This window comes from Piliocolobus tephrosceles, chromosome 4 (genome assembly GCF_002776525.5).
Source record: "Piliocolobus tephrosceles isolate RC106 chromosome 4, ASM277652v3, whole genome shotgun sequence".
In the NCBI taxonomy this organism is placed as follows: Eukaryota; Metazoa; Chordata; class Mammalia; order Primates; family Cercopithecidae; genus Piliocolobus; species Piliocolobus tephrosceles.
In genome coordinates, this window is record NC_045437.1 from 149,630,690 (window position 1) to 149,647,397 (window position 16,708).

At 40.4% G+C, this 16,708-nt stretch overlaps 2 protein-coding genes across 3 annotated transcripts; both read right to left on the minus strand.

Moving 5' to 3' along the window:
* Positions 1–1,312: 1,312 nt before the first annotated feature.
* Positions 1,313–5,247, minus strand: PCDHB16 (protocadherin beta 16). Of its 2 annotated transcripts, XM_023193022.2 has the most exons (2): positions 5,219–5,247; positions 1,443–3,738 (listed from the first exon to the last, which is right to left on the minus strand). In XM_023193022.2, the coding sequence occupies exons 1-2, from the start codon at positions 5,245–5,247 to the stop codon at positions 1,443–1,445; spliced, it is 2,325 nt and encodes a 774-aa protein (XP_023048790.2). The 2 variants fall into 2 exon arrangements, with proteins under 2 accessions (XP_023048789.2, XP_023048790.2); XM_023193021.2 differs by lacking the exon at positions 5,219–5,247 and having other exon boundaries at positions 1,313–3,773.
* A 3,999-nt stretch (positions 5,248–9,246) lies between these two features.
* Positions 9,247–11,812, minus strand: PCDHB7 (protocadherin beta 7). Its single transcript, XM_023193020.2, has one exon. The coding sequence runs from the start codon at positions 11,647–11,649 to the stop codon at positions 9,247–9,249; it is 2,403 nt and encodes an 800-aa protein (XP_023048788.2). The 5' UTR covers positions 11,650–11,812.
* Positions 11,813–16,708: the final 4,896 nt, after the last annotated feature.

The window sequence follows — 16,708 nt, forward strand, 5'->3', positions numbered from 1 at the left end:
TTTAATGGAAATCTAGTAGGCCCTAATTTCTCTGAACCAAATAAGGGGAGGTAAAGAACAAATCAAACTAACACTTATCCTAACACTATTGAAAGTGAGAACAAATTATTAAATCTGACTCACACAGAATTTTATTCAAAGGGCTGATATCTAGAAAGAAGCTCAAATGTTCACATAGTAAGTAAGAAATACAGATTAAACATAGGGATGTTTTACAGAGAAAGGGCTAGATACCACCAATATATACTATGATGAATATACAAGCCAAACCATATAAATGTCTCGTTGATAAGTTCCTTTTTTTCCAACTTAATGAGACTGAGTTTTTAGCCATTAAAAATATAACAGGGACCTCTGACTTTTTAAGTCAGAAATAGAAACAATAAATTATTAAATATTTTTACATAATACCTTTGCCTTTTGGCTACAAACACAAACACATTTACACATACTCAATGTCTTACAATGGCTTCTCTTTTTATTTTTAGATAAGGCTGGTTAAAGATTTCTCACATCACAATAGGAATATTACATTTTATTTAGGTTGATATCAATACAGGGGAAATTGAACATTTTTTAAAAAGGTAACTTTACGAGACTCCATCTCAAAAAAAAAAAACATAAAACTTTGGATGGGCACATTGGCTCATGCCTGTAATCCCAGAATTTTGGGAGGCTGAGGAAGGAGGATGGCTTGAGCCCAGGAGTTCAAGGTCAGCCTGGGCAACCTGGCCAAATCCCATCTCTGCAAAAGACTAGCCAGGCATGGTGGCACACACCTGTAGACCAAGCTACTTGGGAGGCTAAGGTGGGAGGATCCCTTGAGCCCAGGAGGCAGAGGTTGCAGTGAGTCAGGATTGTGCCACTGAACTCCAGCCTGGGTGACAGAGTAAGACCGTGTCTCAGGAAGGAAGGAAGGAAGGAAGGAAGGAAGGAAGGAAGGAACTTTAAAAAGTATTATAATGAAAATTTAGCTTGAACCCAACAAGAATACCAATTTTGAGAGGAAAATAGACAAAAGAAATGTAACATAGGAAATATGCCTAATACATGCAACAGGTTATTTTAATACTTGAGGTTCTAGGAAACTGAGAACTAACATGAAAAATGGCGCAAAATTGAATAGGAAGTAAATAAAATATAAAGATGGAAAATTTTTAAATTATATCAATTTTGAAGATAAAGTCTATTTTGTTAATTGGGATTCCATATGCAACACCTCTTTGGGGTAAATATAAAGAAAAGGGAAACTGAAATTAACAATATAATTTGAACTAACAATCAGAGAAAAATAACGCCTTATTGGTGGTGGTGAGCATGAACAATTTAATCAACAAGACAATCATAAGAAGTTAAATAATTTATCAAATGGGTTCCTGTCAAGAATTAAACCCAGAGCTATTGTGAAGGGTGGAATAGTAATCTATTTCTTTCCCAGTGCCCTAAGGAGGGAAGTTGGGGATAATCGGATTCAGGAACTTGAACTCATTTGCTTCTGAGCCTCCTGTCAGACACACTTCGTACTGGTAGCTCTGGGATAGGGTCCCGGTGCCGCTCACGTCCACCAGATGCCCTGGAAAGGCGCCCTCGGGCACTGAGCAGCGACCCACTGAGGCCGCCCTGCTCCTCCTGCACAGTCTCACTGCTACGAACAGGAGCACCGAGAAGAGGAAGAGCGACGACACCGAGGCCAACGCCACCACCAGGTAAACCGTGAGCCAGTCGCCCTGGGCCTGGGCGGGGGCCGCCTCCGGGAGCGGCAGGTAGGGCTGGGAGAAGCCGTCCACCAGGAGCACGTGCAGCGTGGCGGTGGCCGAGCGCGGAGGCTCGCCATTGTCCTTGACCAGCACCACCAGCCTGTGCTTGGTCGCGTCGCGCTCGCTCAGCAGCCTGGCGGTGCGAACCTCGCCATTGTGCGCCCACACGCCGAACAGCCCGGGCTCCGTGGCCTTGAGCAGCTGGTACGACAGCCAGGCGTTCTGGCCCGAGTCGCCGTCCACCGCCACCACCTTGGTCACCAGGTAACCCGGCTCGGCCGCCCGGGGCACCAGCTCGGTGCAGGGCGCGGAGCCGTTCTGCAGCGGGTACAGTACGAAGGGCGAGTTGTCGTTGGTGTCCAGCACCAGCACGCGCACCAGCGCCTCGCTGCTCAGCGCCGGGGAGCCGCGGTCTGCGGCGCCCACCAGGAACTCGAACCCTTGCAGGGCCTCGTAGTCCAGCGACCTGAGGGCGAACAGGTGGCCGTTGTCCGCGTTGATGGAGACTAGGGAGGAGAGGGGCAGGTGCGGGTCCTGGGGCGGCAGTAGGAAGTAGGTGACCTGGGCGTTGGTGCCTGAGTCTCTGTCTGTGGCGCTGACACTGCCAATGTGTAGGGCAGGGCTGTTGTTTTCGCGGACGAAGAGGGTGTAGGAGGTTTGGGTGAAAGCGGGGGCGTTATCATTGACATCTGATATCTGCACTGTTATGTTGTGCTCCGTTTTCAGTCTTGGAGTCCCCATATCTGTGACGGTGAGGGTAATATTATATTCAGCTCTTGCTTCTCTGTCGAGTGCTCTGTCTGTTACCAAGGTGTAAAAGTTCTTGACTGAAGGTTTTAGAAGGAACGGAAGGTCTTCCTGGATGGAGGAAATCGTCTTCCCATTGTTTCCGGAGTCAGGATCTGAAACGCTGAAAACAGCAACTACAGTCTCAGGCGAGTTCTCTGGGATGGGGCTGGTGAGTGCAGAAATGGTCACCTGTGGGGGATTGTCATTCACGTCCACCACCTGCAGGAGAAGAGTGCACTTTGCTGAAAGACCTCCTCCATCTGTGGCTTTGATGTGCACTTCATAAGACGTAACCGCTTCGAAATCTACTTGTTTTCTCAGTCGAATTTCCCCTGTCATAGCATTTACCTCCAACGTTTTACTAATATCCTCTGAAGGCTGAAAGAGTGAGTATGATATTTTTCCGTTGGCTCCGCTGTCTAAATCCCTGGCGGAGACAGTGGCTACCAGAGAGCCAAGGGCGCTGTTCTCTGGAATCCGCACTTTGTAGATGGGCTGCTCAAACTCAGGGGCGTTATCATTGATGTCCACCACTTCAATGCGGACCTGAGCAGTTCCAGATCGCGGTGGAGAGCCGCCATCCAGCGCTGTCAGGGTTAATCTTAGTTGAGGCTCCTCCTCCCTATCCAGCTCTTTATCCAACACTAGCTCAGGGTATTTTCTGCCATCATTGCGTTCTTTGGTTAGAACCCCAAAATGGGAATTTGGGCTGATTTTATAGTTTTGAACATTATTGCTTCCTACGTCCAAGTCCAAAGCATGATACAGAGGGAACTCAGTTCCTAGAGGACTGTTTTCCAGTATTTTTAGAATCATTTCCTTTTCAGTGAATATGGGAGAATGGTCATTTATATCTATCACCCTCAGTTCAGCCTGAAATATTTCTAAAGGTTTTTCCATTAACACTTGGAAATGTAGTATGCAAGGCTCAGTGGGACCACATAGCTCCTCTCGATCTAGCTTCTCATTTATGAGCAAATCCCCAGTTTGAACCTTGAGCTGCAAATGCTGTTTGTTCCCCTGGGAAATGATCCTGGCCCTGCGGGTGGACATCTCTGTCAACCCCAACCCCAGGTCTTTTCCTAGATTTGCCACAAAAGAGCCTCTCTCCGTTTCTTCCACTACGGAATAGGACCCCAACTCGGCGCCAGCCCCAGACAAGCTCAGCAAAACAAAGAAAACAAGGACTTGCCTTTGTCTCCGACTGTGCATCCATCCAATCTCCATTGCTTTTTCTTTCTAGTAGCACGGTTTTGCAGTCCAGAATGTCAGAACCAAGCAGCCCAGTGGGGTCTTAAAGAGGTTTCACATTCGAGTTTGCTCTGGCTCCGCTATTCTTTTGCTTCCAGGCTTTGGGAAACGGTTTGCTGGATCCTAGAGCTGTGCGGGCAATTCTATTTTCCATCATCTTAACCTGCAGCGCCACCACGCGTTCTCACTGAGTCATATTTTCTAGTTTGAAATTGGCGGCAAAATTATTTTAAACGTACTGAATAAGCTATGCAATACGAAACGCTGAGTCCTATTTTCATGTGTCTTTTGTGTGTACAGATGGAGCGCTGTGATGTTGTTGTACAGGGAGGAGTACAAGGAGCAAACAGTCACTTGTTATTGACTGTTTAATGCTGTTGGGTTGTTAATGATTAAATAAAATGTTTAAATTGAAATTAACATTTAGGTTGAGAAGAAATACACACTTAGGAGCATAATGTTTGTCTCCTTTTGAATCATCCAGCCCAAAATATCATAAGCAAAATGTTTCTGAAGTGACATGGGAACAATTTCACAACCACATATTTGTCATTCTATGTGTTACAGGCACTATACATGGAAACTGTAACACTGCAATCAGTAGGAGTTCTAGAGGATAGTTAACCTATGCTTTATTAGAGAGTAATTTACTTCCTCTTTGTCACTTAGGTCTGAGAACTGTGAGTTTTTTACAACTTTCAAATTATTGGAAAATGACTTCCCAAATAAGCAGATGTCAAGATTGGGCCTGCCACAATTTTGAATTGTTTTTATCATGACAAGAATAATTTCTCTTTTATTCTACTTAAAAATCAGATATACTGAGATAAAATTAAATACATATAATACAATCCACCCTTAAATATATGCACCTACTAAGTACCCACGAAAAATTTAAAAAATACAATCTACCCATTTGAAATATATGATTCAGGACAGGTGCAGTGTCTTATACCTGTAATCCCAGCGCTTTGGGAGCCTGAGGCAGGCAGATCACGAAGTCAGGAGTTCGAGGCCAGCCTGGCCTACATAGTGAAGCCCCGTCTCTACTAAAAATACAAAAATTATCTTGGAAGGCTGAGGCAGGAGAATTCAGGAGGTGGAGGTTGCAGTGAGCCGATATCACACCAACGCACTCCTGCCTAGGTGACAAAGCGAGACTCTGTCTCAAAAGTAAATCAATCAATAAAATATATGATTCGTGGCTTATGATATATTCAGAGTTGTGCATCCATCATCACAATTTAGAACATTTTAATCACCCCAGAATAACTCTGTATCCTTTAACTATTACTCCTTACCCCCCACCAATTCCCTTATCCCTCCTGTGCCCAGCCTTGAGAAACCATTAATCTACTATTTGTCTCCATGGAGTTTCCTATTCTGGATCTTCATATTATGGAATAATATAACATTTGGACTTTTTTGACTGGCTTCTTTCTCTTAGCATAATGCTTTCGAGGTTCATCCAAGTTGTAGCATTTATCAATATTTAATTTCTATTTTTGGCCAAATAATATTCCATTGTGTAGAATATGACATTTTGATTATCAGTTCATCTGCTCATAGACATTTGGGTTGTTTTCACCTTTTTGGTTATTATGAATAATGCTGCTATGGACATTCATGTATAAATGTCTATGTGGGTGATGTTTTCATTTTTTTTTTTTCTTTTTTTTTTTGAGATGGAGTCTAGCTCTGTCACCCAGGCTGCAGTGCAGTGGCATGATCTCAGCTGACTGCAACCTCTGCCTCTCAGGTTCAAGCGACTCTTGTGCTTCAGCCTCCCAAGTAGCTGGGATTACAGGTGCCTGCCTTCTTGTATCCCCAGGATCCTAGTAGCTAATATTTTTGCATTTTTAGTAGAGACGGGTTTTCACCATGTTGGCCAGGCTGGTCTCACACTCCTGACCTCAGATGATCTGCATGCCTCAGCCTCCCAAAGTGCTGGGATTACAGGCATGAGCCACCGCACCCAGCCTAGTTTTCATTTCTTAAGAGTGGAATTTCTGGGTCATGTGATAATCCTGTTTATTCGAGGAACTGCCAAAACTGTTTTATGAAGTGGCTACACCATCCTATATTCCCACCCGCAGTGTATTAGGACTTTGATTTTTCTTTCTCCCAATACTTGTTATCTGACTTTTTGATTATAGTCGTTTTAGTGGGTGAGAAGTGGTATCTTGTTCATTTGATTTGTCTTTCCCATATGACTAATAATGTTGAGTACCTTTTCATGTGTCTATTGGCCACTTGTATATCTATCTTGAAGAATTTCTAGTTAGATTTTAGAACAATTTAGAAGCCCATTTTAATTGGGTTATTTGTCTTTTTATAATTTAATTGCAAGAGTTCTTTATATATTCTAGATAAAAGTCCCTTATTAGATTTAGATTCTTTTGTTTGGGTTTTCTGTTTTCATAATTTAAATTGCAGTAAAGATTCACGATATCTTTCTCAATTTAATGTTTTTTGTTAATAACTTTAGGAATTTTGTTAATTTCCTTGCCTTGGGTTAAATCATCTAATCAATAAGGCCCAAACTGCTGGTATGAAGACCTTTATGTGCCTCTGGCCACAGGTGGTGCTGTGGCCAAACAGCCAATGTGTGGTAGTAGACAGCATAATGGCCAACCAAAGATGTCTATCCCCTAATTTCCCAAATCTGCAGATAGGTTACCTTATGTGGCAAAAGATACTTTGCAGATATGATTAACATGTTGAGGCTGCAGTGAGCTGTGATTGAACCACTGCACCCCAGCCTGGGTGACAGAGTGAGATCCCATCTCTAAAACAAGAAGAAAAAAGAAATTTTCGAAGGGGAGGTTGTCCTGTATTATCTGAATGTGACAGAACACTTCCTGGCTATGGTCAGAGGGAATTATGACTATTGACGAATGGTCAGAGAAGATGCAATATTGTTGGCTTTGATTATTGACAAAGGGGGCCATGAGCCAAGTAATGTGGGCAGTGTCTAGAAGAGAGAAGACAAAGAAATGCATTCTCCCCTAGAGTCACAGGAATGGAATGCACCCCTGCTGATGCCTTGATTTTAGCTTAATAAAACCCATATTAGACTTCTGATTTACAGAATTGTAAGCCAACACATTTTTATTGTTTTAAGCAATAAAGTTTGTGGCAATTTTTTACAGCAGTAAGAGGAAATGAATACACAACATAAGTATGGATTCTCATGCACCCAGCAGCTGAGTCAACAAAAATTTATAATTTCTGTAAGAATAGCATTATCACAGCAATATTGGAGAAAGTCTGATTCAGCTATAATGAGTCTTTTTTTCAGAATAAAGTCATTTATGACCCATACACATATATTTTCAGTGTAATTTTTAGGAAGAGTTGTCAAAGGCATAAGGTTAATTTTAACAGCAAACAACTGGAGTCCCTCAGATTTTTTTTTATCTGAAGTTCCCCAAATCTCTTAGTTATGAAGTGATAGGAATTCCTTCACAACATTGCCTATATTTTTCAGAAATTAGTTATTTCATTTATAATTAAAACTAAAATAACAACTACTTTTAAATGTTTCAAAAGAAACACATGTTTATACATATATAATATATATTATATATATTACAAATAAATATTTGGGTTAGCAGAAAAAGAATGAAGAAAGCACAATAAGTTCAATGCAACCATAGAGTAACTCTATTTCCTATTCAGGCTTTCAGACTATTCAGACGAATTTCTGCAGCAATGAATGTGACATATTGACAAGATGACAAGGTATGGGAATATAATCAGACTGATTCACTCAAAATGAATATCACTTATGATGTCTGTCTGATCCAACTTATTTAGGTCAGTGCTTCTATAAGGTCTTTGGGTTTAGTGGTCTACATCAGTGTGGACATCGGTGTAGAGACAAATACAAACTATTTTTACATGGGAGTTTCGGTCATGGAATAGAAGTAGAAATAATAGATACATTTCACTTTCTTAGAAAAACAATGTTACCAGTTAATGCCAATATAATATATTGGTTAAAAACTGGGGCATTAGATTTAGGTAGACTTAGATTGTATTTAATATTTTTCTTTATGTTGCTTGAGAATTATGAGCAAGTTACTTACCTTTCTAAGCCTCAGTGTTTTCATACATAAAAAAGGAAATATACCAATCCTATTATGGTTTGGGAGAAACTTTAAAAGATAACAAATGTAAGACACCCTGTATACCACTTTAAACTAAACTTTAACTAAATTAGAAATCAACAAGTAAAAGCTTAAAAAATCAGATTAAACTGTGTGTTTAAGATCTGTGCATTTTACTGTATATATAATATTTTAAGTAAAAATTGCAGTTCCTAAGTAGAAAAACAAAGTTCAGAAGTAGGTAATGCAGAGATTACATGACGACTCCATGGTCACCATGGACTCTTGTATCTTTTAAGTTTATTTTATACTATCTGTCATAATCCTTAATGTTTCGATCATTAGGGTCCAACATGGCTGTTGTACTAGCCATGACATACAGATTCCAGGCAACAAGGAGCACTTAGAGAAGGAAAAAGGGGGCCCCCTTCCTAGATGAATCATCTCCCTTTAAACAGTCTTCTTGGAAGTCAGTATAACACTCGTACACACATCTCAGGGACTACAACCCAGTCATACGTTCAGTTTCCCAACCAAGAAGGCTGGGAAAATGTATTGTTTTGACTAAGCAAACTAATGCCCTAAACGAAATCTGAGACCTGTTACTAAAGAGGAAAAGATAAATAGATATGGGAGGCCACTGCAAATTCCATCACAGAGGGTCAATATTTCTCCAAGGGGAAAAACTAATTTCATTACCGTGGTAAATACGGGGAAGGTTTCTTCCTATTTGAACACTACAAAAGTGGAAAGCAATTCAAAATAATTATATTAAAACATATACTGATATAGTAATGAAAGGAAGCAAAATTATATAACCTTTTAAGAGAAATGTTCATCAAACAGCATCAAAGAAGATAAGTACTATGAGGCAGAATAAAGCAGGAGCCAGACATTCTCACTGTACTAGCTCTCTTTCCTTCCTGCTCAGACTTCACTGTAACCTTAGTGCATTACTGCTCTGTATACACCTAATGAATTAAGAATTAAGAAGCAAATCAACAGGGAACTTCAACCGACTATGTAGAAGCAATTTCCCATTGTTTTTCCCACTTATCCACTACTTTTATTCCAAAACTAGTATTTTCAGATATTCCAGATATTCCAGAACTAGTATTTGTACAACTATTGACCTCATCGGTGTTTTGACTGGCAAGCTTTAAAACTATTCAAATTGGTATACCAATGAAGAAAAGACGAGATACCGTATTTAAAACAGCGACAACATGGAAAGTCCCACAGGAAAGTTTAGTATAATTTATAATTTATAGGAGGTTAACAGAAACACCATACTCTAAATTTATCATGAACATTAAAACATACAATATGAAAACTGATTATTTTAGTTGAATGCTGAAACCAAAATCATTTCTAAAGTTAGAGTTTTCTTCCATTTCTGGCTCAGGGCATTGGCCCTGAATATTGGGTAATATTGGCTTCAGAAATTTGAACTCGCTGGTCCCGGAATCTCCTGCCAGACACACCTCATACTGGTAGCTCTGGGATGGGGTCTCGGTGCCGCTCACATCCACCAGATATCCAGGAAAGGGGCCCTGAGGCACCAAGTAGCGACCCACAGAGGCAGCCCTGCTCCTCCTGCACAGCCGCACCGCCACGAACAGGAGCACGGACAAGAGGAAGAGCGATGACACTGAGGCCAATGCCACCACCAGGTAAACAGTGAGCGATTCCGTCTGGGCCTGGGCTGGGGTCGCCTCTGGGAGCGGCAGGAAGGGCTGGGAGAAGCCGTCCACCAGGAGCACGTGTAGCGTGGCGGTGGCCGAGCGCGGAGGCTCACCATTGTCCCTGACCAGCACCACCAACCTGTGCTTGACCGCGTCGCGCTCGCTCAGCAGCCTGGCGGTGCGCACCTCGCCATTGTGCGCCCACACACCGAACAGCCCGGGCTCCGTGGCCTTGAGCAGCTGGTACGACAGCCAGGCGTTCTGGCCCGAGTCGCCGTCCACCGCCACCACCTTGGTCACCAGGTAGCCCGGCTCGGCCGCCCGGGGCACCAGATCGGTGCAGGGCGCGGAGCCGTTCTGCAGCGGGTACAGCACGAAGGGCGAGTTGTCGTTGGCGTCCAGCACCAGCACGCGCACCAGCGCCTCGCTGCTCAGCGCCGGGGACCCGTGGTCTGCAGCGCCCACGCGGAACTCGAACGCCTGCAGGGCCTCGTAGTCCAGAGACCAGAGGGCGAACAGGTGGCCGCTGTCCGCATTGATGGAGACCAAGGAGGCGAGAGGCAGGTGCGGATCCTGGGGCTGCAGCAGCGAGTAGGTGACCTGGGCATTGGTGCCTGAGTCTCTGTCTGTAGCGCTGACGCTGCCGATGTGCAGGGCGGGGCTGTTGTTTTCGCGGACGAACAGGGTGTAGGAGGTTTGGGTGAAGGCGGGGGCGTTGTCATTGACGTCGGAGACCTGCACGGTTATGTTGTACTCGGTTTTCAGCCTGGGTGTCCCCAAGTCGGTGACGGTGATGGTGATGTCGTACTCAGTGTTCCTCTCTCGATCCAAAGGTTTCTCTGTTACCAGAGTATAGAAGTTCTCTATAGATGGCTTCAGGATGAAGGGGAGATCGTCCTGGATGGAGCACGCTGTCTTTCCATTGTTCCCAGAATCTCTGTCTCTAATCCTAAAAACAGCCACGACTGTCTCAGATGAGTTTTCTGCAATTGGGCTAGTAAGTGAAGACAGGAGCAGCTCGGGTCGATTATCGTTTATATCTGTTACCTCAACCACCACAGTGCATTTTCCAGAAAGCCCGCCGCCGTCTTTGGCCTGAATAGTTAATGTGTAAGTTTGAATTGCCTCATAGTCCAGTTCCGCTTTAAGATGAAGATTACCAGATGTTGGATTGATTTGAAACGTTTTGAGAATTATTTCAGTGGCATAAGAAAATGCATAGGATATTTCCCCATTACTTCCGGTATCTAAATCTCTGGCTGACAAGGAGACAACCATGGAACCAACGGGGCTATTTTCGGGCACCTGCATTTTGTAAAGCGACCGCAGAAAATCAGGGGCGTTGTCATTTATGTCTAGAACCAGGATGCGTACGAGGGCGGTCCCTGATCTGGGAGGAGAGCCGCCATCCAAAGCGGTGAGGGTTAAACTGAACTCTGGTATCTCTTCCCGATCCAGCACTTGATTCAGCACCAATTCGGGATAGATATTCCCCTCCCCACTATCATGGAAGTTAATATGGAAATAGGCATTGGGGCTGATGGTGTAGTTACTCAGGCTGTTGGTTCCAACATCTGAATCCTGTGCACTTTCTAGGAGAAATGCCGCCCCTGGAGTTGTACTTTCTAATATTTTCAAGGAAATCTCTCTGTCTAGAAATACTGGAGAGTGATCATTGATGTCTCTGACCCATAGTTCAGCACGGAAAATCTGAAAAGGTTTTTCCAATAACAACTGGAAAGGCAGCACACAGGGCTCTCTGGGGCCACACAGTTCCTCTCGGTCCAATTTCTCATTTAGAAGTAAATCACCAGTAAGCGGACTGAGCACTAAAAATGGCAAGTTCTGGTCTGAAACAATTCTAGTTCCTCGGGCTCTCAGTTCCCCTATCCCTAACCCTAGGTCTTCCGCCAAGTTGGTAAGAAAGGTGCCTCTCTCTGTTTCCTCCGCCACAAAATACCGAAGCGGTTCGGCGCCAGCCAAAGACATTCCCAGAAAAACACAAAGAAATAGGACTTGCCTTTTCTGCACAGCACGCACTACTCTGGCCTCCATTCTTCCTTGGATCAGTCTTTCAAAATGACTTCCACTCAGCCTCCAGCAGCTCTCACAAATGGCAGCAGCCGAATCCTTTGAAATGAGCTGAATAATACCAATGTTTGTGGGGAAGGATCCTTACTTTCCCCCAATTCCTATTACCACCGTTTCCTTTCCTACACTTCTCAGATTTCCTTCTTACTCTGAAATCTGTAACATCCTTTCTTTGGGAAGATATTTTTCTCTCTCTTTTTAGCCAGCAGCGCCACCTTGCGTTTTGTGGGTGTTATTCCCGTTATGAAGACTAGAGGAAAAAGATGGCGGATTGAAGGAATTCTGCAACAAGAGTGATTTTTTCCCCGGGTTCTTTGCTGTTTCATTCCATCTTTACCCTCAAATGGTCACAGTAATGCTAGTAAGTAATAGCTGATGTCGTTTCCCCCTGTGATAATCTGGATTCGTAGAAGAATTAATTTATTGTCTTCTTAAATCTAGGGGCATGCAAATAAACTCTGGCTCCCCACCGAAATCCTAAGAAAACCTCCTATTTTAAAAATGGATAATAAAAATATATATGAGAAAATGAAGCCTCCTCCTTGAAGTCAACAAATATTCGTTGGGGACATTTTATTTATTTGTAAAGTATTTAACAATAATAACGTGAATATGGCAGAATAATTGACCTTTTTCCAATTTCTTGTGAATTAAACAATTATTCCACTTTCCAGGTCTTACTCTTTACCCGTGATATTTCTTGGAACACTTTCTGACTTTCCGCAACCCAACCTTCGTCCTTCACCTGCTTTAAGTATTACATAGAAATTATTGTTCATCTATAATTCCAGTGACTAGAATCTCCAATATCCAATGAATACTCTTAAAATTAGTAGTAGCAAGTAGGTCAATCTTGCATTTGTGGAAGTGCTTCTAGCATTTTGTCTTCAACTATGATGGTTGATCTCAATTTGGGGTAAATATTCCTTTTTTGAATCAAGAAAGTTTTCTTTTTATTCTTTCATATTTTGAAGTGATTTTTAATAGCTGTTGAAATAATGCAGTTATTCTTTAGTTTCTAAATTATTGAGTTATTGATGTAAATGGCATTTAACCATAATGTATTATTGTTTTAGTGCACAAATAGATATGATGTGTCAACACGGTTTTAGGATTTTTCTAGTTAATGTTGTTTTCCTTGGGTGTGTTTGCCTTTTATGGCTTTGGTATTAAACTGTTATACTGGCATCATAGAATGTGTTTTATCTATTCTATTGTATAAAATAGAAAATGTTTTATCTATTTTATACAATAGTTTTAATAATTATATTATTATATGTTTCTACATGCTTAATTCCAACTTGCCTTTTAAACTGGTTAGGTTTGGTGACTTCATTTGCAGTAGATCTATGACTACTATGTACATTTTACCTTTGGTTATTAATCTGTTCAGGTTTTGTATTTTTACGTAACTTGCATTTTATTTTGAAAATCATTTTATCTAGTTTGCAAATTTCTTGGCATGTTTTCATTGTGTTATTTACCTTTAATTGTATCCCTATTTTTATTAGTGATGTTTAACATTTTATCTCCTTTTTGTTCTTGCTGAGACTTGCAAGAGCTCTACTGATATTTTGAAATGCATTTTTTTCAAAATAATATGTGACCTTGGTCCAAAATTAAATAGCACTAAGAGGCTTATAATAAAATACAATGCTTTTCTGCCCTTTTCCGCCTCACTTTTCTTAGTTCCCCTCCTAAGAGGTAGCCATTTTAAAAGTTTTAGTTATCTCTTTGGTCACTAACCTGTTTTCTGATGTATTTTGATAAATTAATTTCAGAAATTATCAGTTGACTCCTTATTATGTTAGATTACATTTCAGGTATTTCAGATTTTCTTTTACTTACCATATATTGGGAACATTATTGTGCATTAATTATATTTTCTTTTTCCATTTTTTCTTGAAGTTAATAATTGTCTTGCCTTTTCATTTATTGATTTTTTTATCCCTATCACTTATTCATCCCACAGATACAATTGCCTCTCAGCACAATTTTCCCGATAGTCATTTCCATTCCTCCTGAGACTTCAATTTTTCTTTAAATAGAGCAGTTGCTTTCTATGCCTACTGCACAGCTATCATTCTGGATTTTTTCTTTGCTCTCATTCTTGGAATTCTTTGCCTTTTATTCTGGATGTGTTTGCTAGTTCTGGGATTTTATAACTTGCCCCTTTTCAGTTTACTCTGTGGAATTACTAGGCCACATCCTCCAGTAGGTTCATATGATTGAAAAGATGATACAATGTTAAGAGGATTGCTAATGATATCCTTCAAAATCCCTGTCTCTTGAGTCAAACAGCTCCTTACTGGACTAGTTGTTCATTATGCCTGAGACTCAGTTGTCATCCTGGGATCATCCTTCAACATCACCCGGAGATTCATTTCACTTCTGTCCTGTTTTGGATCTTCTCATTTCTGTTTCTTCTGTCTTGAATTGGGCTCTCATTTTGATAGGTATCTTCCAGTAGTTTTCAGAGAAGGCTGTTTCAGAGTTAAATGTTTTTGTGATCTTAAATTTACTAAAATGTCTTTATTCTACCCTCAAACTTGATTAGTAGTTTGACTAAGTATAGAGTTTTAGCTTGAAAATAATTTTTCTTCAGAACTTCTGTTTTGTCAATGAGATTTCCAAGTCAATCTGTTTGCTAAGAAGTCTAAAGCTAATCTTATTTCTTATCTTCTATATGTCATTGTCCCAAGAATTTTAAAATTAAACAATTACATGTTCTGGCTTGGGGTTATTTTCCATCCATTGTACAGTATAATTGATGAGACATTTCATCTAGGAAACTAATTTCCTCCTGATCTTAGAAATCTCCTTAAATTATTTCATTAATAATCTAACTCCCATTCCTTTTTTAGAATTTCCGTAATTCAGATGTTAGACCTCTGATATGGTTCTCTAATTTCTTTATTTTTTTCTCTCCTACTTGCCATTTTAAAATATTTTTGCAGTATTTTCTTGAAGGTTTTCTTAACTTTGTCTTCAAGCCCTTATATTGAGATTTTTATTTTCTTATTAGGTTAGTATTTTCCTAGACTTGTCTCTTTTATTTAAAGAGCTCTCTTTTGGACTTATTTCTTAGATGCAGTCACTTTTTTTTTCATGTGATGATATTAATAATAGCTTTTCCCCCAAGTTTTCTTCTTGCTGCATACTTTCCATTTTCTCCAAGTTACCTTTTTACTCTTTGCTTTTCTTTAATTTCTGTATGCCTTTTCAGAAACTTTCTTCATGTGTTTGTTCTTAATTCAATTTGGGAGACTACAGAGCTGAGTGATGGCTCTGAGTAGGTTGGTAATTCTTTTCCACTTTGAGTTTTCATTCTAAAGTGAACTGGGAGCACTGATGGATGGGGAAAACTCAATGTCAGTGTGATTAGGTCTTTCCGGTTGGACTGGCCAGATTACTGCACTCTTTAAAATCCCCCATCCAAAAGAAAAAGATATAGATGGAAAAAGGTGAAGGATTAAGTGGGTGAAGAGGAGTACAGTTTTGCATCAGGATAGGCTAAGTTATGCTTCAATACCAAACAACTTCCCCAAATTGCAACAGCTTAACACAATGAAAGCTGATTTCTTTCTTATACCATATACCCTATATAGTTCAGCCTGGGGCCCTCCTCACAGCAGTCAGTCAAGGATCTAAACTTGTGAAGATTCCATCTTCACATATACTTCCGTGATCACTATAGTGGGAAAAGAAAACGTGTTAAACCGTGCCTCCAAAAACTTCAGCCCAGAATGGATATATGTCACTTCTCACATTTTATTAACCAAAGAAAATTACATGGCTACACATATTTAAAAAGAAATAGAATTGAAATTTTACCATATGTCCAAGAAGAGGAGAACCAAAATATTTGTAATTGGTTCTAATGACTATCATAGCATTTTAACAATCAACCAGAATTCAATATTTAGATGGTTATTTACTTTTGCTACCCATATTACCCATGCCCTCCATTTTGTTGGCAGCACCTCTCATATAATAACCCTGCTTTTTGTACTCATCAGAAAATAAAACTCCAGACTTATGTTAGGGTCAAGGGGATAGGCAGGTTACTCAGTGACTGGAGTGGGGAAATGTGATCTAACTGCTAGAGATTTAACTGCTTTACAGGGAGCTTTAACACAATCTTTTTTATTTGGCATGCTACCATCATTTCCAGAGGATCTAGGATTGACATTTCAGATGCCTCTATATGTCCCACCATCTAAACAGAATTGATTCTAGACCCACAGTCTAAACAGGATTGATTCTCAGCTCTTCCCATTTACACTACAACTGGTAGTTGATTTGTCAGGTCTACTAAATCATTCATCTGTTTTCCAACTTCTAAGAGTTTTCCCAGTTGTCTTCTATATTCTTCTCTTCATCCTTATTAAGTTTATGTTTCTGAAAATATCTGTTCACTTTTTCTTAGTGCATTTTTAGAGGGAGCCAAATGAAAGGTGCATGTCTCATACATCAGTTATACATAGAACCTAAAATATCCTTGGCTTTTTCAAAGAAATAACTTTTTGTTTAATTGGTCAAATATTATGTGGTTTTATTCTGTATAATCAATTTGTGCTTTTATATTTTTAATTCATTCCTTTAATTTACCTTATTTTAAAAAATTCTTGTTTTGATTCTGAGTCATTTACTTTGTCCCTTTTTTCTCAATAAACCTTGATTTCTAAAATATGCATGTAAGTCTTACATTTTTCTCTATTCACCTTTTTACTCTTACCTTAAATATCACTTTATTAAAGAAGCTTCTTATATCAGCTAGAATTATATTCTATATAACTTATAGATCTATGTTCTATATCAAATTAGCCTGAGGTTACAGACAAAGTCATAATAACAATGACTTAAACAAAATATAAAAGAAGGCTAGTGGCTGAAATGCACTCCATGATATCTGGGACCCAGTCTCGTTCCATCATTGATTTGCTATCTTCAGGACATGGCCTTTACTTCATTGTCCAATATAGTTGCCTAATAACCAGTCATTACATCCCCATTCATGCCA

Coding starts and splice junctions, on each gene's coding strand:
- PCDHB16 (XM_023193021.2), bottom strand. CDS start 3,773: ATGGAGATTGGATGGATGCACAGTCGGAGACAAAGGCAAGTCCTTGTT.
- PCDHB7 (XM_023193020.2), bottom strand. CDS start 11,649: ATGGAGGCCAGAGTAGTGCGTGCTGTGCAGAAAAGGCAAGTCCTATTT.